Here is a 23,720-nt window from a genome sequence, read left to right on the forward strand (position 1 = left end):
GCAATAAAAATATAAAATAAGAGCTTAATTAAACTATTATCCAAACTAATCATTTTGAAGGACTACTAACAGTTCATTATTCATTAATAAAATTCAATCCAGCAAAACAAACATTTCCAGAATTTCTGACCAAACAAATCACACCCTTTAATGTATTGAAAAATGGTGACAATTCTGCGTGCTATTACTATTTTAGAAAACTATAGTATAACATAAAACAATAAAGTTTTACATTAGTCATTAGTATCATATTAGAAATTCAGGTGACTGATATACCAGAACCACACAAAAAAGGGGTGATTGCTATTGGAGTCTCAGATGCTTTCTATAGGATCTACTTCTTCAGATGAATCTCTAATGAAAATTTCAATGGGCTCAAGGCAGCTTCTTAATGTGTCATGACCAAGTTGTGCTCTTTCGTTGTCTCCAAAGCCAAATATCTTTCCACGGCTAGTGATTACCACAGTGTGATACAAGCCAGTGCTTATTTGAGAAACACGGTGAGCTCTCAAGGTATCCAAGATTCGAGGTTTCAAGACTTTATCAGATATCCTTCTATCCAAAAATCCCAGGCTACCGAATCCCATGGAGCCAAAGCCATAGACTGATCCAGAATCAACTAGAACAAATGTTTTCCTCTTTCTTGCACAGACCTAAAAGTAACAACCACCATTTACACACTGAATATGATAGGACTAGGCAAATGGCAAAGAGTGCATTTTCTTATTGTAAACCATTTACTCTCAAGTCTCAACACAGATTGACCAAACTTATATATATATATATATATATATATATATATATGTATGTATATAATACCTGAACAGCTAAGTGATTCTTGAGACTAGTCAATATCTCTGGAGTTGTCTTCTCAATCTCATCTCCATGGCCTAAAGCACCACAGTATCCCTTGCCCCATGTATATACCTAGATAATCAATACCAGAAACTTAGAGCAAGTCCCACAAGCAATTCAATAATAAAAAACAAGCATAACAAATAAAATTGAAAGCTTATCATGTCCAATGAAACTCACAAATCCATTTGAATCAAGTGCCACTGCATGCTCATCCCCAGCAGATACACGGACAATATGAACACCTTTCCTTCTGAATTTCTGTATAGCACGTGGCTGAAGCTCATTGTGTTGCTCACCATGTCCAAGACAGAAATTAGCACCTGATCCAAAGGAGTATACTGCTCCATTTTCTGTTACAGATAAGATATAGCTTGGTCCAGCAGCAATCTGAACAACAGAACCAACATTACCAAGGGCTTCAATAATTTTGGGGGTTGGTCTGTCCTGAGTGTCACCATGACCAAGTTGCCCATGTGTGTTGGTTCCAGATGTATAAACATGACCTTGTCTAGTGAGGAAGACTGTGAAGTTAAGCCCAGCTGCAACCTGAGACATTCATGTATTTCAATATCTTTAAAAGGGGACCTTACTAAAACAGACTTCATGGAACAATAAAAAATTTGAGAATTGAAGAGTTAGAATTTCGTGGACGGCCAATAAAATTGGGGTATGGCTATAAAACAACACATCATAGCAAACTGGTGGAACATATGCCTATCAGCATGGACAGTTGTTGGGACTAACATAAGATTTGGTGTTGCATAAACAACACATAATATCTCAAATATATGACAAAAAAAAAAAAAAACACTTTTTAAAGAAATAAGAATCCTCATAAACTAACTTTGTATGAAATCAAAATAACAAAATGCTTTACTTCTGACTTCATGCAATAACCTGATAAGTGACAACCAACCTTGAAATATATAAGACTAAAATCAAAACATTCTGCAAGTTAATATTCCTAATACAGAAAGGGATATCAGTCATCCCATGAGAAAAAAAATTTAACATAGAATAGCCTACAACAATCTATTTTTATCATACTCTCCCTTTTAAAATAAATTGGTAAGAATCTGGAACTATAAAACGCTTTACTGCAGACTTCATGGAGAAGCTAGATTGTGTATCTTGAAATATACCAGACTAAGATCAAAACATATTGCAAGGCAGAAAAATATGATGATGGTGATAATAGAAGCAAAGTGAGCTTTGGGATGAGGTATTCATTTGATAAGCAAAAGAGACATCATCCCATGAGATTAATATTAACAGTTAACAGGTTACCAACCACTGACTTTGCACTCAGCCAACATTTATCATCTATAAATATGATGATGGTGATGATGAAGAAGCAGATTTGCATACCTGTTTGCAAGGAATCCCTTTCAGTGATTCAACAAGACGAGGCCTGAAAATTGGTCGACTTGTATCTCTATGCCCACAGCAAGAAGATGAATTATCTCCACATGTGAATACCTGCATCAGTCAAAGGTGACGTTGCAGGTTTATGATGGAAGCAAATATTAATCATTTTACAATCTCAAACCATCCTTTTTAATTCCTAGAAAACAAAGCAACAATGGATCTGATCGTCTGAATTATCAGTATGGAACATGCAGAAAAAGCTATAGACCTAGCATTATATTTAGAGGCTTTATGAATCATAACAAATTTGTAGCTAAATTTAAGCTACACAACTACACATGAACTAGAGTGAACATATTGCATGCACTCTCTCTCCAGAAACTGAATCCCAGATAAAGAAAACATCATAATTGATGATGGATATATCATATACATTACAAAAATTTACTATGATGAAACCCTTTTAAGAGATATTTGATATAGTACAACTACATGTTAAATTAATGCTCTTCTAACAGTTTTCATAATACTATGAAGTACAATCTGTTCCAGTTATAGGAACATGATCCTAAGTGCAGGTGCCTTTTAGAGATTAAAGTGGACAACAGTTGAATGAGAAACACCTACACCCTGCATTTTAGATAGCAAAGTGGCTAACATAGATAAAAAAGATCAACAGTGTAGAATTTTGAATAATACAGGTGACGTAATTGTCATATCTGGATTTGTGAAACTATATCTCATGAATGGTTGCCCAATTACAGTTTACTCTGTTAATTGTTAAAGTTTTAGACGAGCCAAATCCCAGTTACATATCTGATTCTTTGCATTATTAAAATTAAGTAGATGTGCCATATCGTTGGGGCAGATGATTTTAATAAAGATTCAACATGAAACACAATCACTGTATTTTTTTATTTTTTTTTTGTAATAAGAGGCAGCACTGCAGATTTATCTCAATTACTAACTTTTTTTCAGAGAACTTGCATTCAAGCATTTTTTAACAATTAGTGCCAAAAAGAAAGTTTGGAAACAAGATGAATGAGTAGTTAAATTAAAGACTTCAATCTGTAGATCTATTAAACCCAATCAATGTAATGACCAAGTAAAGTTAGCATCTTCCTAGAAAATGAACTAGATAAAAGCTCTCCTCATGACAAGTTGAAAATGTCAATTGAAGTCTGAAAAGCACTTTGGATGCAGCGTATCTTGTATTCAACAACTAAAATGTAAAATTTTCAGAGCTCTTGATGTCTCTCTCTTGTCTGCTAGTGCTAGTACAAAATGACACCAAACATGCTCATGAACACAAGCACTGGAATGAAACAGGAGTGAAAAGAAAGAAAATTTCTGATATCCTATTCCCAGCTTCTGGTAAAACTCTCATTTTGAGATCAAAAACTCATTTCTTAGACAAGCTGCAAGGACAATTGTTTCTTGACCAGAGATATCCTAAAACTTTAACTTTTAAGTACTAGCTCTGGAATGATTTTAATTATCGCTCATATGTTCCCTCCACCATGCAAAAGTATTTTGAGCTTGATGCATGGATAAAAGAGAAGTATATCTAAACATTATGCCAGGGAAGTGCAGATGGTGGGTATCACACTCTTAAGACACTAGGTTCAGAGGTTATGTAACCAATCATCCCATAAACTTTAATGTAAGTGCAAGCCTAGCAATGGTTTTATTTATATATCTAGCATTCTTAAGGCTGCTGCATAAGTCCAGATGACATACACATCTAGATATATTTTGTTCCGGACTAATGATGTGCTCATTAGTCATAACTAAGTGAACAAATATTAAGCAACTATTAACCTCTCCAGACTGCGTTACAAAAGCTGCATGGTTATAGGAAGCTGATACGTGAACCACACGTGCCAAAGGTGGGAAACCAATCCGGGTAAATGCTACACACTGTGTTGTTTCAGGCCCTTGACCAAGTACACCACACAAACCAGAACCACAAGAATAGACGGAAGAATTGCTGATCAACAAGGTGTGATACTTTCCAGTTGTTATTTGCATCTGCCAATAAAATGTTTTTCATCATTATGTACAAGTCCACAATTTTTCTTTAAAAAGTACAGTAAGAAAACTATAAGAAATGCAAGAGAAAAAAAAAATCCAAATTATGAGATTTGTTCTTAAAAAATAATTAGAATGTTTGTCACTCTAACGCTATGAAATGTACTTGGTAACATTAAAAACTCTAACTTCTTTTCCTTTTTTTTCTGTTCTAATTATGTCACAAATGCATTATTACATTACTTATTACAATAATTACATTGAGAGAAAAAAAGAAAGAAAGAATGGGTCAACATCATGCAATGTATATTATGCAGTTTAAACAACATGAGGAAAAGAGAAGATACCCCCATCCAACAGAAACATGCTTCTTACAAAATCAAAATCGAAAATGGCAATTCATAAGTCATAATTCACGCAGGAAAATAATTTTTTTTAACGAAAGAAAACAAAAGTAATGATTTGATATAATGAAATAATACATTGCCTGATGATGTCTCAACCAATGTTGAGGATTGTTCCACACTCTGCAAGAACCTCAAAACTCGCTTCCAATTTCCTTCACATCGATCGTATAACTCCCTCTGAGCATTCAAATCCATCCTAGAATGGATAACATGGGAGGCACACAATTGAAATGCCGCAAAGTCAATCAAGGACTTAAACTTGAAAGGGTACAAGCCATGACTACCACCAAAAGTTTTGGAAGTCAATTCTAAACAAACAAGGTCTTTTGCACTGAGCCTTCCCGAACACAGAATTTCTAAAACCAAATGTGATGGCAATTCCTCAATGGAAAAATGTCTACAACGTTCTCCCATCCTCAAAACTCTCTCTCTCTCTCTCTCAGTCCTTCCAAAGAAAACTAAATGTAATCCAAAGAACCTGCAGACAGATACACAGTGACAGCAACCAGCAACTCCCCTATGGAACAAAACATCAAATTTTGAGACGAAATCTCAGGCAATTGAAGCAGCATATGAAGAACACATCAGAGGGGAGAAAAACATGGGAAATTGAGTAAGAGAAAGGAGGTTTAGATGATGGATAATTAGAAGGTGATGGTTGAAACAGTGATTGGAAATAAAACATCAGAAGAGAACTAATCACACACCCCACAAAATCAAATCGAAGATCGAAGAGGACCTTCTTCACCTGCTAATTAACAAGACAAAAAAAAAGTGATTTTTTGCGAGGAAACAAACACCAAAAATTAAATTTTAATTTGAATTCAAATCAACAAACACTGATCTAACGGATTGAGTACGTAACTGATGAAAAAAAATTAAGAAACAAGTAGTTGGGTGTTTGAAATCAGAACGGAAGCACATGAATTGAACCAAGCAAGGGAAAGGAAGCAAGTAGTGGAGCCTGGCCCAGGAGAGAATAAAAGCGAAAGGAATTAACTTCAGCAGAAAAATCGAAAAAGATTGATGTTTGAGAGGCAGTAAGTTAAGAGAGGAATTGAGGGTAGTGATTGGTTTGGTGGGTCTTAAACGAAATCAGAAAAAGTTAGGGTTTTGTACATTGGGCATTTTCTTACTAGCTTAAGCTTTCTGTCTGTGTGTTGAATGAATGTTTGTGTTTGTGTGCAGAGTGTGGAACATTAGAGAGAAAGAATTTGAGGAATCAGAGAGCGTGGAATTTCATGGGGTTGGAAGCATGAAAATGAAAGTGGGGAAAAAAACACGGTGGCGTTTTGGTTGTTCCTGCGGCTTAGATTCCATCACTGTTTTGTCGTCGAGGTTTATTATACGTGGCGTCTTAAAAACCTGACACGTCATCATCGGGTGAGTCACAGACAGGGTATTCTGGTTTTGCTGTAGTGGCACAAGTATCCACTAATGAACCTCGCTTTTCGGTGACGCCACTTGTCTATAATGTTCATGCACACTCTCACTCTATTTTTATCATGTAAAATAAAGCAAAAGTACCCATGCATGGTGCATTTCATATAAGGAGAAAGAAAAATATCCAAATATGATTTTATTAATAAAAACATAAATTAGAGTATAAATATAATATTCAGTTTTAATTTTAAAAATAATTTAAATCTTCTTTGTGATTTTTATGGCAACTAATTCGATAAACGTGAAAGAAATCACTGTTTAGTACACTGATTCCTTGTAATGTATATATAGTGTAACAAGGCACACCGGCTTCTTACTAGTAAGTTTAATACTTTATATTTAGGTTAAGAAATCCGTATATGAATAACTTTTAGATAGGTCAAAAGGACACAAAGTTTATTTATATGCCTTGTGAAATTTGTTATATTTGGGCACAAATTTTATGTTAGACGTTGAGTTTCAAGCTAAAATGGGGAATTGAAAAGGCAATACAAGGGTTTCTTTTTGGCTTTACCTAGTTGTAGAGGTTGGTTTCTTCTTATATAGATTAGCTTTAAAAAAATCGTAATTTTTTTGTGTGATAGAGTGTCCGTGTATAAATACTTTTGAAATATCAGAAATGTTTTTTTTTTCAAACGTCTAATAATATAGTAAAATGATAAGATACATTTAGCTCTTCTGAAAAAATGATAAGGTACTTTTAACGAAATTCGAATCCTTTCACTAGAAATAAAGCACATGGAGAACAAATTAAAAACATGACTTCAAATCTGTTTATAAATCCTTAAACAAATTATTTAGATTTATCCAATTTTCATTTGAAGTAGACTGTGATGATTCCAAACGACTTTTACCTTTAATGTTAGGAGTCTAAATTCTAAAATTGTTACTCTAAAAAGGTTTTTACCTAACTACTACCTTCTAAGGGTTAATCTAATAATTATGTTTTGAGACAATCAAATACCAAACAATTATTAGTTTTTTTTTTTAAAAGGGAATTATTTTATCTACTAAAATAGACAAAATGTACTACTATCAAATCATACATATAAGTATTTTCAGAAGGTTAACTATATATAATTCTGATGGCCGATTTTCTTTGTATAGGTAGTAATAATATCACGGCTTTAGTAAATGATGAGGAAGATGTTAAACTTAATTCATATATATATATATAATCAAACCATATGATGAAAGATTAGTTAGGAGTCGTTTTTATTTGGCTAGGCCACTAAAGTGGGTAGAACTACTCATATATATTTGCGAAAGATTTCATCCCATAAATTTCATGGACAAAACAAAAACATTAAAAAATTAGTGATAGAGTTATAACACTGTTTGTGTTAGTATGTTTGGCCCTGAGTTTTTTTTTTTCTTGTGAAGTCTCCATCTTTCAAGAGTCAGCACAAGAGTCAGCACCGGGTATTGGCGAATGAACAGAACCTGCAATCTGACTATTTTATTGTCAAAGTCAGAAACAAAATCAAAGAAATAGATCAAAGGATCTGATCAGAAAGTCATATGCAATGTGTTAAAGAGTAGATCGAATGATTGAATCATAATTCAATCACAAGTTCAGATGTGTTATTGATTTAATGTTCAGTTTGATTTTTAAAACATCAATCGTAAGTTTAAGATAGTCTAACACCAATAAAACCAACATAATCGACAAATAGTTAAGTCTTAAACAATGTATTAGTGCACAGAAAAAAAAAAAAACAAGTATCGGTCCATTCTTCTCTACTTTCAATTTTATAGTTTAATAGGCCTTCTAGATATTCAAGAGTTAAATACACAATCCTTATGCATTAATGCATCAATTTATTGAGTTTTAATCAATAATAATGCGGTTGTTTTACATATGACTTGCTTAGAGTAATAAAAATGTTTTGTAGGCCCAAAGGGTAGATCTATATGAGTTTAATAAGAAAATTCAACATATAATGCAATTTAAGAAGTCATACAATAGAACCATGAAATTAAATAGAAAAATACTCTGACATTATTATTGTTGTGTGAAATTGTAAAATTAAGTTTACTCTACAATATTTGAAAGCATAAATTCCTTTATATATATATATATACACACACACACACACTACTTACATTAAGCGTTCTTTTCCTTTTTCTTTTTTCTTTGTGATCACTAAGCAAAGTTTTGAATACAGTCATCATGCACAACGTAATTTTCACAACTATATTTGCAAATATTATTCAAAGTTGGAAATGGTGGTGTTGACATTAAAAGGGACAGAATAATAAAAGAAAGAAAGTCGTAAAAGAGAAGAGAAAAGAAACAGAGTCACATGGCGAATCGTGGATGATATATAATGCTAAATATGATGATCATAATAGGTGGCATCACTCTTTTACTAATACCACAGCTCAAAGCCACAAATTGTCCATATGCTACCAGCTAGATACTCAATTCTACCTAACATCTTGTTTCCAATTTGTCTATAGCCTAGATGCCTTAGCAAGTAAGGAAATTTAGCAGGACAATGAAGTCATGGGTATGCCAATGACAACTATAAATTCGATTTTCTAACCTTCGAGTCTTCCAATTAAATTATGTTAAATACAAATATATTTTTTTTTAAATAGTGAACGTACATCGTTTGATCATCAAGCAAATATCAAAGAGTTTAAACTTACACGCCTCTTCTGTATTTTGAATTTTAGGTTATTTTTAGTTCTAAAAAGTATAACTATTATGTCCATATTATTCTAAAAAAATATAATTTAGTCATATATTCGTTATCATTAGTCTTAAAATAACACCATAATTCATTTAGAGCAAGCAAATATTAATTCACTTACCTTAGTCAATATTATAAATAATTTAAAGACGTATACAGTCTACACATTTTCGTGATTAAATTTTCTCTATCAAAACAGTTATACATTACTAAAAAGCAGTTAAGGAATAGATTCGTCGCATGGCTGCTTTATGACTCTACTAGACTTGGGTGGCTTTTCTAGCCTCTGCAGGGTGCACCAACCCATGAAGAAAATGTGTTCTAGCTTCAAGGTGGTTTTGCGATTTCAGTACAAATAGATTAATGGAATATAGATATTGAAATCATATTAATACATTTTTTTCAAAATTTGGCAATAATTTAACCAATGTTAGCTTGTTTCATACTAGAGGCTTAGCAAAGCAACGAATAATAATGAGAACTGTAAGTTGGAACCTTCAAATATTAAGTCATTTAATATCTTCAACGCAATATATCAAATAAGACATATATCAAAGAACGATGTGCCCTGTATTAGAAAAGGTTCTCTGTACATATCTAGGAAAAAATCCTAGGAAAAAGTTCTCCACCCAGCTATTACTGTGCTACACAATCACCAGCAACTCATTGCTCGCCAAGGTACCCGCAATTGGCATCAATTCCCTAGTTAATGTTCCGAGTTGATCTAGAAAAGTTCAATTGGATCTCATATTATGATTTAAATTCATTTGGCCTCCTCAGCTGCGGCAATTTGAATTTCAGAATCAGGTGATAGTTTAAACTTGAGAACCTTGTGAAGCTGACACACAGGTTTCACTTGCTTTGTTGGAGGTTGACTTGAATCAATTAGTCTTGTTCCAGAGAAAAGGTTCACTTCAGACGGTCCCGTCTCTTCATGAACAACGGGGGTATCTGCACAAAGGTTGTTTTATCAAACAACTTAATTTGACTATATTTTATAAGTGGGAAGCAAATGAAATTAAAAATAGTTCCATAAAAGCATGTCTTCCACACAACGTGAGTATCTTAACAATTTGAAAGGATCATTATCAAGTGATTAATGGGTAGCTATTCTTCTGACAACGTATCTAATTCACCAATTCATAGGCAGCCAGAAAAAATGAAGATACGAAACAAAAGAAATTCCCTATGACCCAAATCTTCTACGAGTTTATTTTTGAGTCTTCTTGGACTATAACAGCAACATGGTTGGAGGAGCAGAAACTCCAAGCAGAGTACAGTTACATGAACTATTATGGGTATACTAAATCATTAAAATGGAAAATAGCAAACAGGAGGCTAGATGCAGCATCAACAGGTATTATTAAATACACCGATAGATACAGCTGCCGCAACAAATTATCTACATCATTAACTCAACAGGGATAAATATAAATAACATTTTAGTAAAAAACAATGATAAGACAGGAATGCAAACATTATAAACATGTTAGTTGGAGGAAATGTAGAAGAATCAGCTTTGAGAATCAGTTTTCTCTTAGAATGACACAGTCATTAAAGCATTGACTCTTTTAACAGCCAAGAGGCCAGAGTATCCGGACAAACGAGACATAATCTTAATTTCTATGATCTAGTTCCCTTCTTCAGAAGTATTTTGCACATATGACCTGTAACTCACCATGTTCTGTAAAAGCAAGACATGTGCCAATAGTCTCCTCATATTCCCCAATCTGTAGACACAATGGACCATAGCAATCATTAAATGCTCATCATCCATTCAGAGAAGAGTAAAACAGAAAAAAAGTGACTTGAATCCTCAGCTACAACTCGAATTATCAAATGGAAAAATCACCAAAATGGATAGAAGCAACTTTAACTTGCTGGAACTTCTAGCTGAAATAAGCATTCTGCCTAATCCTAGATATAGCATTAAATAAACATACACCTAAACAGATGAACATATTCATGATTACATCTACATAGCTTCAACAGATTCACAAGAGAGAACCAAAATATCACTTCACCCAAAGATTCCCAATGATCAGATCAAATTTCTCAATGGCCAAGGAATTTTAAAGTAGGTAATTTACCAGCTTGAATTTGTCATCAATGATCAATACTGGGTTTAATGTATCAAGGCCCTATAATTAACAATAAGTAATATAAGCACACTTAACTTAGTTAGGATATATGAAGGAAATAGACACATTAAGTGAAAAATACGAAGATTGGGAACTTACACTGAGAACATAGCTGGCATTTGGTGGAAAATCAATTAGGGCAGAAACAGCATCCAAGTCAAGCAAAACATATTCATCTTCATCCTCAAGATCATGCGACGTTGCATTTCCCTCCATGTTCCTGTGCATAGATTGCAAGTGTTTTCTCATTTAATTATGCAGAAATAAATTCAAATCCAAATAAATCCAAATGCAAATGCAAAAAAACCATGTTTAACCTGTTCCAGTGGCTGTGCTCGTGACGAGGATGGGTTTGGGGAAGTGTAAAAGTGATGGAATTGGTTTTATAATTTAATTATTATTTCTTTTGGCGGTTACTCTGCGCAGTGCTGTCGAGTTAGGGCATAATCAGAACTTCAGATGAGTGAGGAACGTGAAACCCCAAATCAATCCAAATACACAGTATTAACGATCCCAAGTTTTGGCAACTCAGCGTTACTCTTTTGAAAGTTAGATTCAATCAATTTTAAATAATTAAAATATATTTAACTTTTTTAAAAAAATATTAATCTAAGTTCAAGTAAATAAAATTAATTCTTAATTTAAAAATATTTATTATATTTTTAATATAACTAGAAATTTTTTGTACTAAATTTTATTTTTATAATAATTAATTAAGAATATATCATATGACTATAAATTTTATTATTTTTAAAAGTAAATATTTTAATTTATTAATATTAAAAAATTATGATAAATTTAAATTAATATTAAATTAGAAAAATAAATACACAATAAAAAATCATTTAAAATGATAAAAAATTATTTTTAAAAATATTGATAAAACTTTGAAAAATTCTCTCATTTTAAAGCTCTCCTAAAAATATCATCATTCATGAATTAGTACTCATAATATTTACATAGAGATTAATAAATACTTGTTAATAAAATCTTACTATTATCAATTACTAAAACACAATTTCAAAAATTGATATTAGTAATTTTGTAAGTTTAATGACAAAATTTATGTTACAAATAGTAATATCTTTGTGTGATGTATGATTTTTTTATTATTTTGTAATGTTTATTTAAAATAATTTAATAAACATGCGTATGATATTTTTATACTTGAAGATTTTATGATTAAGTGGTATATTTTAGGAACACTGAAAAATAATAGACTGTTTGAAAAATAAAGAATATATACATAAATAAATAAATTGCGATACATAAAAATAAACTTAAATATCATAAATTAAAAAGCATGCAATAATTGCTTATCTATTAATTTTTTATATTTTTAAATTATAGACAATATGAATCTATGTTTTATAAATTTACTTTAATACGAATATGTGTCACGATTAAAAAAAATAATTATAAGTATTTATCAAATTGATACCGTCTCCTGAGCTGGATATTTTACAAGTTGATTATTGATTCTCTCGTTTACAATTTTTCAAAGAATTCTTACAATTCTTAGAACTCCATTTATAAAAGAAAACAAACATGTAATATATTTTGATGGCTTTAAATAAATAATTACGAACGATCATTTCAAAAATGTTCTTATATCTCCCCTGCATTCAAGGTTAAGGCAGCAAATTTTAAATGCCATTTGATCAATTTTATCATATTAATAGATAAAATAATATTTTAAATATTTATATTATCATCAACTTTAAATTAGAGAGAGAGAGAGAGAGAGAGAGAGAGAGAGATAATGTAACGCAAGTATTTTAAATTTTTTTAGAAGAAGTATAATTTAATACTACACTTTAGAAAAAATGTTGAAACAAAGCCACCAAAGGTTTTTTGCTAGGAAAATACATTTTTGTAATGATTACGAAAAAATATCATTTTATATTAGAATTTCGCACATTATCTCTAAATAAACTTGTTTTCCATGTTAATTTTCTTTCTTCGAGTGCCTTTATGGCAAATGCCTTAAGATTAGTTTATTCAAACGCAATTGCTATTAACTTCCTCACTGGTGTATCCTCCAACTTATCTCCCAAGATTAGCTGGGTGTTTATATTCTTGGTCGTTTCCGAAGATTAGCTGTTTATACGCACCATTGACTCTAGACCCAGATGCACAAGACAATATCAGAGTAAAATCTTAGGTCCATTAGTCTATATTTGGGAAAAGTAAAAAAATAAAAAATAAAAAAAATCACACAATATAAAAGAAGGCAAGAAAAAATGACATTCAATAAAAGTCTTAATCTCCCGATATATCTCTTAAGCAAGATAAAAACAATCACATTGCTAAATTGTTGATCGTGATAACGATACAAGTGTAAGAAGAATTAATCAAACATTTAATTAAAATAAATGGTAAAATTGTATTTTAGTAAATAATGACAATTAAATCTTATTTACATGATTAAAATAATATATAATATATATATATATATATATATATATATATATATATATGTACAACTTTTGTAAATAATAACCATTAATCTTAATCATCTATATATGATTATAGGATCAAAATTTACTTTTCTATAATTAATGTCAAAACCATTTTCATTATATATACCCATGATGTATATCCTCGCAAAATCAAGTCATGCAGCATAGTTATATTCTCGTATACAAGCGTAGCAAAATACATTGTAGTGTTAAATATTCAAACAGTAAAGTTGAGTTACAAGAAATAGAACATAAAAGCAGAGGTAGCACACCACGGCGGGAAAGAATTAAACAAAATTAAGCTCAAACAGACTGTTAGGGAAAAACTTTATCTACATGTACTGAAAGAACGTGACACCTGAGAAAACTTGAACAGGTTAAATGTTGTTCATGTCAAGCCAAGGATAACGCTTTCGAATAAGGGAAAAAAAAAGCTATTGCTCCGGTAATTTGTCCTTCAAATATTTCAGAACAGCTTTAGTTCCCTTATCCAAGACAGCCCTTCGAATGCTGAAACAAGTAAATAAATATTATTAAGATTTCCATCAATCAAGGTTATCAGTTCAATCCGGACACTTAGCTTTCCCCATGTCTTTGAGATGTAGCTGATCTTTATATTTTATCTCTGCTTTGTTAGGAACTTGGGACACATTGCATTTTACTTTGCATGAGTCCAATTGGTCAACTAAAATCTTATCTTTTCAACTAGTTAGGTACTACTGTACAAGCATAATAATAGGGGTAGATTACACTTCTTGCAATATAACATTTTCTTAATTTAGTCCATCTACAATTTTTGTGTGACTAAACTCCCTAAAGTTTTAGTTAAAAGTGAAAAACGCCAAAAGGTTAAAACTACTGTAGCTAAACTAAGCAAAGTTGATGAAATCTAACATTTTTCACTTTGATTTAAACTCAATGGCACAGAAAAACATTTAGAAGGTAAGTTAAAAGTGTTAAACCACACTCAGAATAAAGTATAATCTATCCTTGCATAAACATAGTAAAATTGATTAGTCCGAGAAGCATTGGAGGCCCCATCCACTTCAAGGGCACAACGTTGATTATGGAAGAGTTAAAAGAAAGGGGGAACACTTTCAAAATGCACCTCTTGACGGTGATCTTTTGAATTTATCTTTCTGGATTTGAAAATTCGTTGACTCTAAAGCAGAAATATAACAGATGCGAAAAACATTTATGCTTATCGAATCCAGACTATTGCCAAAAAATAGTTCTCCATTTTGAGAAAGCACATGGAAATCTAAGGGCAGGGGGAAGTTACCTTCTGAGAGGATTCCCTTCAAGTCTCAGTGCCTGAAGGCTTGGTTCCAGCAAACCCTGATCAAATCAATTACTTGAAAATAAATACAATGAATTGAAGTTATCAAAACAAGTTATGAGTTCCACAAACGCAGATGATAAAAATGATGGTATGGAAACAAAATAGATTCAATCAAATTTTCCTTTTTGACATTTTTACATGCCCAACAATGAGAGGTATAACACCCCTTATTTCTCAAAGTTTATGTTTGTATGAAAAACTATAATGGCAGTAAGCAAAAGAAAGCACCCCTATATATTAAATTAGAATTCACTCTCTTGTCCAAGGTAAATCTCATAGTGTATTCTCCCTTAAAAAATGACACACTGTCATTTTTAACCTTTTTTAAAATTTTAAATTCAGAATTTTTGAATTCATTATGCACATCCTTTTTGTGATGTTGATTATTTTTTTCCTTTTTAATCTATACCTTTTAGATTCTAATTAAAATAAGTACTTATGCCCTCTTTTAAATTTATTTATTTTTTCTCTCTTCGTTTATTCTTATATTTATGTAAATTTTAAAAATCTCGCACCATATATGGAACTTGCTAGTTAAGTCAACAAAATGAACACCCACTCTCCTCTTTTGAGAGAGGGGGCAGTGTTTGTTTCTCACCAGCTCTGGCGGAAGGGCTGAGATGCTGTTATCAGATAGGTCAAGCTCCTTGAGAGAAGTGAGGTTTTCTAACCCCTGAAAACAAGTTCATAGGTGAGCAAAGGGGGAAAAAAACAACAAAATTTAATAATTTTTAGATAGTTCATTGCATCTATTCTATTAGAATGTTTTACGGGATTGAGTTTGCGTGTGTGCATGCATGTGTATAACTCAGCCTTTAGAGGTCAATTGCACATGTAAGTCTGCTTTTTAATCACTTGTAATTTAAGAAAGTATGATAAGGAATGCACCAGAAGGAAAGCTTGGACCTTAACATTTTTCTCCTAAGAATATGCAACTGTAAAAACACATGATCTATAATAGAAAATAATGTGACGTGAACAACATTTTGACATGAAGAAACCCAAGAAAGTGGCAAGCCACTATTCAATGTTTAAGAGAAAAATTAGTGGACGTTAAAAAGTTAGTATCTAGCCAATATAAATTTTGATAAGATCTGAATCAAAGAGGTACACATACAAATTGCTGGACCCTAAGCTATAGTCATTGTATAACCTATATGAAGTTCAAAGATATTATCATAACTTTCACAGGATCTAAATAAATAAAAAAGAAGCATGAGCACAAGCCTAATCCCTATTATCTAGCTGAAAAAAAAAATTACCACTGGAATTGATTGAAGGGAATTCTGACTCAAGTTAAGGATCTGTAGTTGACGCAACCCCAATATATCTGATGGAACTTCACTGAGCCGCATTCTTCTGTTATGTTGTGATGTGAAAGTCATGCACAAGCTCCCAAGATAAAAGTAAAAGAAAGAAAAACTTGTGTGTGTGAAGGTGTCTTCTCACACTTGTCATAGCTTTCATGTAACCAACCTCAGGTAAAGCTCTTGCAGGTTTAGCAAACTAGAAAATGCAGGACCATCTAGTAATGAAGCTGCATTGCCACTTAGATCTAGGATCTGCAGCTTTGGCACCGCTTCAAAGCCATCTGAAGGTATCTATTGTTCAAGTAACTTGTAAGGTCAGTCATGTCATACTTTAGATTTGAATATTTAGCAGATAATAAAGCATGTGGATATAGAAATTTTATTACTGTTAAGGTTTCTGCACTACAATTTCTGAAAAATAGATAGAAAAAAAAAAAGTATATCTGCCAATGTTTCACTACATACAGCAGAGTACTTACCTCATGGAGTTGTAAGAAGTAATTACAACTAACATTTTGGGCACTGGTTACCGTTTCAGTTTCTCTCTCTCTCATCTCACTCACTCTATTTCTTTCTTTCTTTTTTTTTTTGGGGGGGGGGGGGGGGGAAGAATTGAGAAAGGTGGCAGATGGGAGCTGAGACTTGCTGAAATTGTTTACTCTTTAGTAAAAAGATAAGTCTTCCAACTTGTCAATCATACATCTATAAATGAACCCAAAACATACAGTTCTTCATTTAATTTATGTTAAGATAACTCTGTAAGTCATACGAACAGCAATGGCCACCAAACCATACACTCTCTTCTTCATTTAATTTATGTTAAGAAAAACAATTATTTGTATGGATTTTAAAATTGGAAAACCCATATGAACTATTTACAAAGCATTATGTCCTGCAATGGTCCTATATATGTGTACAGAGAAAAATAACAGAGAAGCTCTCAAATTATCAGTCATTACCTGCGTGAGGGGATTGTTGTCGAGCTTCAAACATGAAAGATTTGAAAGTGATTTAAGAATTGAACCTGGCCAGTCTTTAATTTGATTCTTAGATAAATTCAATGTCTGGATATTGCAAAACATACAAATTAATTAATAGAACATTTTAAGATCAGCAGCGGATCAATTTATGATCAGTATGCCTAAGTACTCTTCCTGAGTCTCAAACATCAATCAATCAATATATTATTTATTTAAAGCTGGACACATTATCATAACAGATCCATAAATTGCTTTGAGCATGAGTCTTGGTGAAATAATCACTCAACAGAGAGAAAAGGGCTTACCATACAGGAAAGTATTTACTTTATAAAAAGAAAATCTGAAAATAAAGAAGAAAACACGTCTGCCTGCCTTTAGATTAAGAGGGAAATTAAGGGTCATTACCATGATTTTTGTTGTAAAATATCGGTGTATGCACAAGAACTGGCACAGATAGAACTTAAAAATAAAATTGTAAACAATAATATTGTAGTATACAGAGAAATACATGAACCAAAAACAGAAACGGGTTGAAAAAATTAAAATCAGTTTATGAATACATGCAGCAAAACTAGTGCAGTTTGGGCTCTTCTGGTAAAAGGTAAGTAAAATTAATTACCAAAAAGTATGCCACAAAAAACAAGCAACCATTTTTATTTATTTGTTTTATGGAAAAGTAATACAACTCATTAGCATTTCTTTTCTAAAGATCTGTGCTCTTTTTGCAGATCAAAGTTGAAGGGTTCCTTTGTCCCAAACCATATGAAACATATATTAATTGAACTGCAAAATTATATTTAAAACAATCTACAGAGTACTTGGATGTTACAAACACATAGCTCTTTTTTTAACCTCACTGCAGAGTTTATATCTTCCAAACTTCAAATGACCAACATCACACATATCATTACTAGTCAATCAAAATGCAGACTAACATTCTTGTAAGTGAGGGACTCATATTAAGAGGATAACAATATCCATCAGTACCAGGAGATAACAGTGTTACCTCTTAACAGCATCCTATGGGAAATAAAATCAGAAGATGAGGTTTTACCTGGAGGGCAACACAAGAAGAAAGTTCGACTGGCAATTCCTGGATGGAGTTTCTGGAAAGATTAAGTTTTATGACCTCCCCTGATTCCCATACTTCTGATGGAACAACACTCAACCCCAACCCCTCCATAGACAGTTCCTGGATACAATTCAAAACAGAATTGCAATTGGTGAGGAAATGAATGTCTTGCCAAAATAAATTGAAGAGCAAAGAAAACACAATATTGAACAGAAGTGTCTGCATCAATTTAATGAATCTCAAAAGTTATCAAAGGCATATATAGGTTTGGTGGGTTTCTTGTTAGTCTATAATGTGATTACACAACTTAGAAAAAGATAATAACATAAATGAATCCTTTGTCAAACTACAATGTCATCAACTTAGATGTTAAAATCAGGATTGATAATATAACAAACATACTCAATTGTTGTTATCTTCAACCCAAAAGGATTCTTAAATTCCCACCACTCCAACCAAATTCTCTTATCAAAAGAAATATAACAAAACAAAAAATCTAGATTTTGTTCCGCTTTCTATCATAAGATAGATGACCTTGCATTAGAATATTTAAGTATCATCTAGTCTCTATTAGCAGAAGAATATACAGAATGATTTATGTGAAAATACTGAGTAATTTCAAGCAATTAACTGACACTAGTATTATTGTCATGCAACTGCACAAAGTGAAGATCCCATTGAGGCAATTACTGTGCATAGGGATATCAAAACAGTGACACAGACTATCAACAGTTTATGATAAAAAAGAAACCTGTGCAATCTATGGAATGAATATTTTCCTCTTCAAGAGATGCAATACCTTTGAAGTGAGAGACAATCGGGTAGCCATTGCAATCACCTCTTCTTTTGTAGTGGTGATAGCTTCAGAATCTGCAGAAGAAATTTAAAATATTATATCTAACAAAAGCAACATGCTCAAGTTTAATTATAAGCATAATATATCTAAAGTGTAACATACCTTCACCTTCAGAAAGTCTACTTCGGAGAAATTTCAGTAATGCTGGTGTAGGTCCAGATACTAATGAGCTGTGAGAAAAAGCGTCAGTTAAGAAAAAACTTATGCATATAAATATTGACAACAGAATGGATCAAGCCATTTCCTATACCTTCGAAGAGTCCTCAAAGGATTTCCACTAAGCAGAAGTTTCCTCAAGGTAGTCATCTTGCCTACACAAGAAAGAGAAATACAAAAATATTTATTTCTTCCTTCATGTTGAGTTATTTTCATATTATTTTTAACTTCTTCAACTTACAAGACCATCATACTGTAAGGAAGTTGAGAGGTTCTATGGCCCATTGACTGAATATTCAGGTAAAACATAAAATTGAGCATAAGTTCAGATTCTTTCAGGTGGTGGTATTCCACTGACTAGATGAGATTGCTAAAGAAATTAGACCATAAAATTTGTTGGGATGCAGAATAAACAACTCTCTTGACGACAATGTGAATCCCAGGTATCAAATTCCTCTTAAAATTCAACAATGTTGATAAGAGAAACGTTTACATTGGGCAAAATGATAAATCATACCCAGACATTGCAGGCACCAAATTATTGTTTATTTAGAACTCTTTTGTCACAGAAAATGTTGCGTAGTTTATACAATTTTATCACTTACAGTTCCTTTGCAATTCTTTGAGAGACCGAAATTGGTACAAAGAGTGTTGAGACAGAAAATTTGTATTCACTTATATTGTCAGTACAAACTCATACTGTTCTCATTGGTTACATACAGTTGTTCTCTATCAAAAATATGGAAAATTGTACCTATCATTGTACCAAAATTTGCTGACCTTACCCATTTCAGGGGGTAACCCACTCAATGAATTGTTTGAAAGATCCAAAACTAAAAGACTCAATTTGCATGCCTCCACTGGATATTCCTTCAGCTGTGCATACACAAACAATAAGCAAGTTAATTAATAACCATCTGTTAAGGGAGAAGAAAATATAGCATCGGAAGAAAAAATGGCAATATACTTATTATTGCCACTATTTCAACAAAATTATAAAGACGAGAGCTTTCTTCCAACATAATCGAAGTAATTACAAATGAAAATGATTTCAATCTTTATTTTGTGAATATTAGAATTAACTTATTTTAAAAACAGATTTCTTTTTGGTTAGCTTCCTGAGGAAAATTTTGGGAAAAAAACCTATTATTTCCCCCAAAATAATTTCCAAAATACGCTATTAGTTACCTTGTTAGAGTGAAGATCTAAAGTTCCAAGTCGAGAAAGGGCACCTATCTCCACTGGTACTGTAGAAATACTATTATTCCTAAATTGAGAGGAAAAATAGAGTCCAATAAGTATCAGAAGTGCAGAAGTTTTGAATAGAAGAAAACCAAACGCATAGCATGATTTTAATAATATGAAGACTTGCATCGGAATAGGTTAGAATTTGACCCCAAATAAAGCTCTGTAAGTGAATGACAGCCAATGATTGATGAAGGGATAGCTGATATTCCTGCACAGATACATGTACAATTTCTAAAGTCAAGATGAAAAATGGATAAAATAGAAGCTGACCTATTGTTTAAAGAACTCACTGTTTTGATGGAGGTCAAGACGAATTAAACGAGAAAGGCCTCCAATGCTGACTGGTATACAATTCAGTAAATTTTTTGCTGCAACAGTGGAAAGAAGTTTACCAAATCAGAGGATTTACAAATAAGAACGAATAACTAATTGATAACACACATGTGTTTGAAGAGAACAAAGTCTCTTACATGCATTGAATTCAGTAAGTGCTGTCCATGATGAAATGAGATTTTCAGATATCCCTGTTATTTTGTTTCCCTGGCAAAGAAAAAGGGCAATATTGTCAAAGCACTTGTTAATGAAACTGAAAATTTTCAAAGGTTTAAGGAGATGTTTGTTGTCAACTAATATATTAAGTTTAGCTACTAACTATTACCTCCACATCTAGCTTAGACAATTTCACACAATTTGCTAAATCTTCTGGCAAGCCTGCAATAAGATTGTTTGATCCCTGGCAAAGAAGTATTTTAAGTCTCATTTCATCAAATAGCATGTAAATGACCATATGAATATAGACCAACAAATAGCTAACTTATATAACAGATTTCAGTTCAATTGCAAAGGTCTACATGGAAAATCCCACAGCCCCTAATTTAAACTTAAAGTAAGTACAATCTGCATCACTAGATTAAAGTATGTTGAATAACCTAAAGCAAAAACCAAGGAAAAAAAAATATAATAAAAAAGATAAAATGAAAAATCAATTTGCTAAAATTCTCCCCATTTGTTTAACGTTGGGGTTGTAGGGATGTAATTTATATCTGGTGATGACTATTATCAAGACCATCCAGTGAAGTCAGAGGGTCACAAGATTAAAAATATCCACAATATCACACTATAATCAAATTTAAAATTCAAGGCTCAAGGGGTAACAGGCAACTGTAGCAATAATGAAAAAGATGTTTGACAGTCTGCACAGCATTAGCTTAAGTTCTTACATGTGATGTTACAAAAACAGGTTCAAGCCTGTGTTGCTTCTTAAGAAACCCACCATATTTTGTGGTCTAAAGCAGAAATGGATTGCACATTAAGAGGTGAGAAGAAACTTCGGAAATGGCAGGTAATTTAGAAGTCAAAAGGAAGTGGCACACAGATAAAGAGAATTCTAGAAATGCAACATGCACATGTACAGTTAGGTAACCAGAAACTGAAAAAATCCTTTTGGAGCAAGCAAATAATTTAGCCAACAAATTGGTGTACACCACTTTCATTATCGCAAGGGGGACTCTTCCTTAATCATGCACCACCCCCGCCCCCAAAAAAATACTCTCCATTCTTTGGATTGAAGTTTGGAATATGACCTTAGAAGTATCTCAGTACCAATCTGTAGGTGCTTTCTGATGTTAACATAGATGCAAAGTGAGCTCTTAATGAAGCATAACACTCGGTCCCCATTGGACAAAGACTATGTCAGACACTTGACTGCTCCTAACTGTACTTCACAATTTTTTTACTCTTATTTTTTAAACTTTTATTCCAATAAAAATGAAAATATCACAATAATTAAATAAATTATAGAACTTTATTATGTTTACAATCAATCATGCTTACTTTTAAACACTGATTCTCTCTTTTGATTTCAGACTTGTGTTTTATGTTTAAGTTATACCAATTTATTCGTTGTGTTATAGCTGTTTTCAATATTTTTAGTTAGTCATGAGACATATCTGTATCCCATTCTGTATATGTGCTTACCAGTGAGCTCCTACAACAAAATTTCATTTAGACCTCTCAAAAAACATAAGCTAGATAGCACTCCCAGGTTTAATTCAAAATAATCACGAGCATTATTTGAACGAACCACTTATATGTCAGATAAGCAGCATTACCCAACCACGCAACTAACATCCACACCCGGCAGTTTCAGCAACACAAGGCTATTATTACCTTTAAGTCCGACAATTCTAAGCATCTGCCAAGCGAGCTAGGAAGTTCTGTGAGCCGATTATTAGAACAATCAAGCCTAAACACATACATGCAAAAACTGAGTGATTTACAAGCAACACAAGCAAACAGAGTACAAAAGGAAGTCATAATTCTCATATCAGCCTACAAAAAAAATAACACAGAATTCAGCATACTTCACAAGCGAGGCAGCTGATCCAATCTCCTCCGGTATTTTAAGTATCGAATTGAACGAAACATCCAACATTTTCAACTGAAGCAGCCTGTGAATCAGAATCAACCGACAACGAAAATCCAGCATCAAATGTGAAAATTGAAAATTACTCAGTTAAATAAGTAAAATCCAAATGTTCCCAAAACTCACTCTCCTATAGCAGCGGGAAGCTGTGAAAGACAGTTATGACTAAGATTCAAAACAGCAAGAAACGGCAAATTTCTCAGATCTTCCTTCAACGATTCAATACTATTGTGAGCCAGAATAAGCTTCTGAAGCTCCACAGCCTGAAAATGCCATTTCATTTCATTTCAAAGTCCTGTTCCATCTTCCAAACCAAAAAACGACATTTCAGCTCATTTTGTTTCATTTCAGTTTAATTTGATAGGTACAGTACCTCCCACCACTTGTCGTCGCCGCCGAGCCCCTCCAGATTCCGATAAACCTCATCTGGAACTTCTCTGCAAATCAAACAGCAACAATAACAACAAAACGCGCGAATGAATAAAATGAAAGGAAGAAGAGAACGTGGACGAAGAAATGAATGGAGCAATGGAGAGAGCTATGCTTGCCTGAGGGAGCGATTGGAGAGGTTGAGAGAACCAGAGGCTCTCGCTGCTTTCAGCAATCGATCCATGGCACCGTGCTCTGATCAGATCCAAAGGAGAGGGACAATGGCATCAAGATTCAATTAATTTTCAAAAGGATAATAATACAGTAGAATTTCTTTTCTAGCATCACAAGACAAGAAGTAACAATTCACATGGTAGTGTGTAAATATACTTTTTCTTTTTTGGATTTGGTGCAATTTGAATTCAGTTTGGTGTTTCAACCATTACTACATTGTTAGGAGTAATTGTTGAACTAAAATTAAAATTATATAATAGTAACTCTATGAATATTTATTTTATAACCACGTTAATATACTAGTTTAATATAAAAAATT

The 23,720-nt window shown here is 32.6% G+C and overlaps 3 protein-coding genes across 6 annotated transcripts; all 3 read right to left on the reverse strand.

Annotated features, from left to right (window-relative positions):
- Positions 1–57: 57 nt before the first annotated feature.
- Positions 58–5,930, reverse strand: LOC113855008 (probable E3 ubiquitin-protein ligase HERC3). 2 transcript variants are annotated; one of them, XM_027486422.1, is made up of 7 exons: positions 5,372–5,930; positions 4,740–5,181; positions 4,048–4,257; positions 2,227–2,337; positions 1,036–1,404; positions 820–927; positions 58–653 (listed from the first exon to the last, which is right to left on the reverse strand). In XM_027486422.1, exons 2-7 carry the CDS (start codon positions 5,076–5,078, stop codon positions 315–317), a joined length of 1,476 nt encoding a protein of 491 aa, XP_027342223.1. In that variant the 5' UTR covers positions 5,079–5,181; positions 5,372–5,930; the 3' UTR covers positions 58–314. The 2 variants fall into 2 exon arrangements, with proteins under 2 accessions (XP_027342223.1, XP_027342224.1); XM_027486423.1 differs by lacking the exon at positions 4,048–4,257 and having other exon boundaries at positions 4,740–5,930.
- A 3,447-nt stretch (positions 5,931–9,377) lies between these two features.
- On the reverse strand, positions 9,378–11,436 carry LOC113856230 (general transcription factor 3C polypeptide 6-like). 2 transcript variants are annotated; one of them, XM_027487964.1, is made up of 5 exons: positions 11,265–11,436; positions 11,047–11,167; positions 10,897–10,947; positions 10,485–10,536; positions 9,378–9,757 (listed from the first exon to the last, which is right to left on the reverse strand). In XM_027487964.1, exons 2-5 carry the CDS (start codon positions 11,161–11,163, stop codon positions 9,570–9,572), a joined length of 408 nt encoding a protein of 135 aa, XP_027343765.1. In that variant the 5' UTR covers positions 11,164–11,167; positions 11,265–11,436; the 3' UTR covers positions 9,378–9,569. The 2 variants fall into 2 exon arrangements, with proteins under 2 accessions (XP_027343765.1, XP_027343766.1); XM_027487965.1 differs by lacking the exon at positions 10,897–10,947.
- Positions 11,437–13,554: 2,118 nt separating this feature from the next.
- Positions 13,555–23,515, reverse strand: LOC113853807 (plant intracellular Ras-group-related LRR protein 6). Of its 2 annotated transcripts, none has more exons than XM_027484447.1 (21): positions 23,347–23,515; positions 23,172–23,235; positions 22,925–23,061; positions 22,737–22,823; positions 22,543–22,618; positions 21,032–21,106; positions 20,844–20,913; positions 20,664–20,741; positions 20,521–20,581; positions 20,314–20,392; positions 19,911–20,001; positions 19,220–19,280; positions 19,072–19,139; positions 18,913–18,983; positions 18,096–18,233; positions 17,021–17,125; positions 16,228–16,352; positions 16,014–16,110; positions 15,350–15,424; positions 14,692–14,747; positions 13,555–13,919 (listed from the first exon to the last, which is right to left on the reverse strand). In XM_027484447.1, the coding sequence occupies exons 1-21, from the start codon at positions 23,409–23,411 to the stop codon at positions 13,844–13,846; spliced, it is 1,755 nt and encodes a 584-aa protein (XP_027340248.1). In that variant the 5' UTR covers positions 23,412–23,515; the 3' UTR covers positions 13,555–13,843. The 2 variants fall into 2 exon arrangements, with proteins under 2 accessions (XP_027340248.1, XP_027340249.1); XM_027484448.1 differs by having other exon boundaries at positions 13,659–13,919; positions 19,078–19,139.
- Positions 23,516–23,720: the final 205 nt, after the last annotated feature.

Source organism: Abrus precatorius, unplaced genomic scaffold (genome assembly GCF_003935025.1).
Source record: "Abrus precatorius isolate BTA unplaced genomic scaffold, Abrus_2018 Scaffold11, whole genome shotgun sequence".
Taxonomy (NCBI): Eukaryota; Viridiplantae; Streptophyta; class Magnoliopsida; order Fabales; family Fabaceae; genus Abrus; species Abrus precatorius.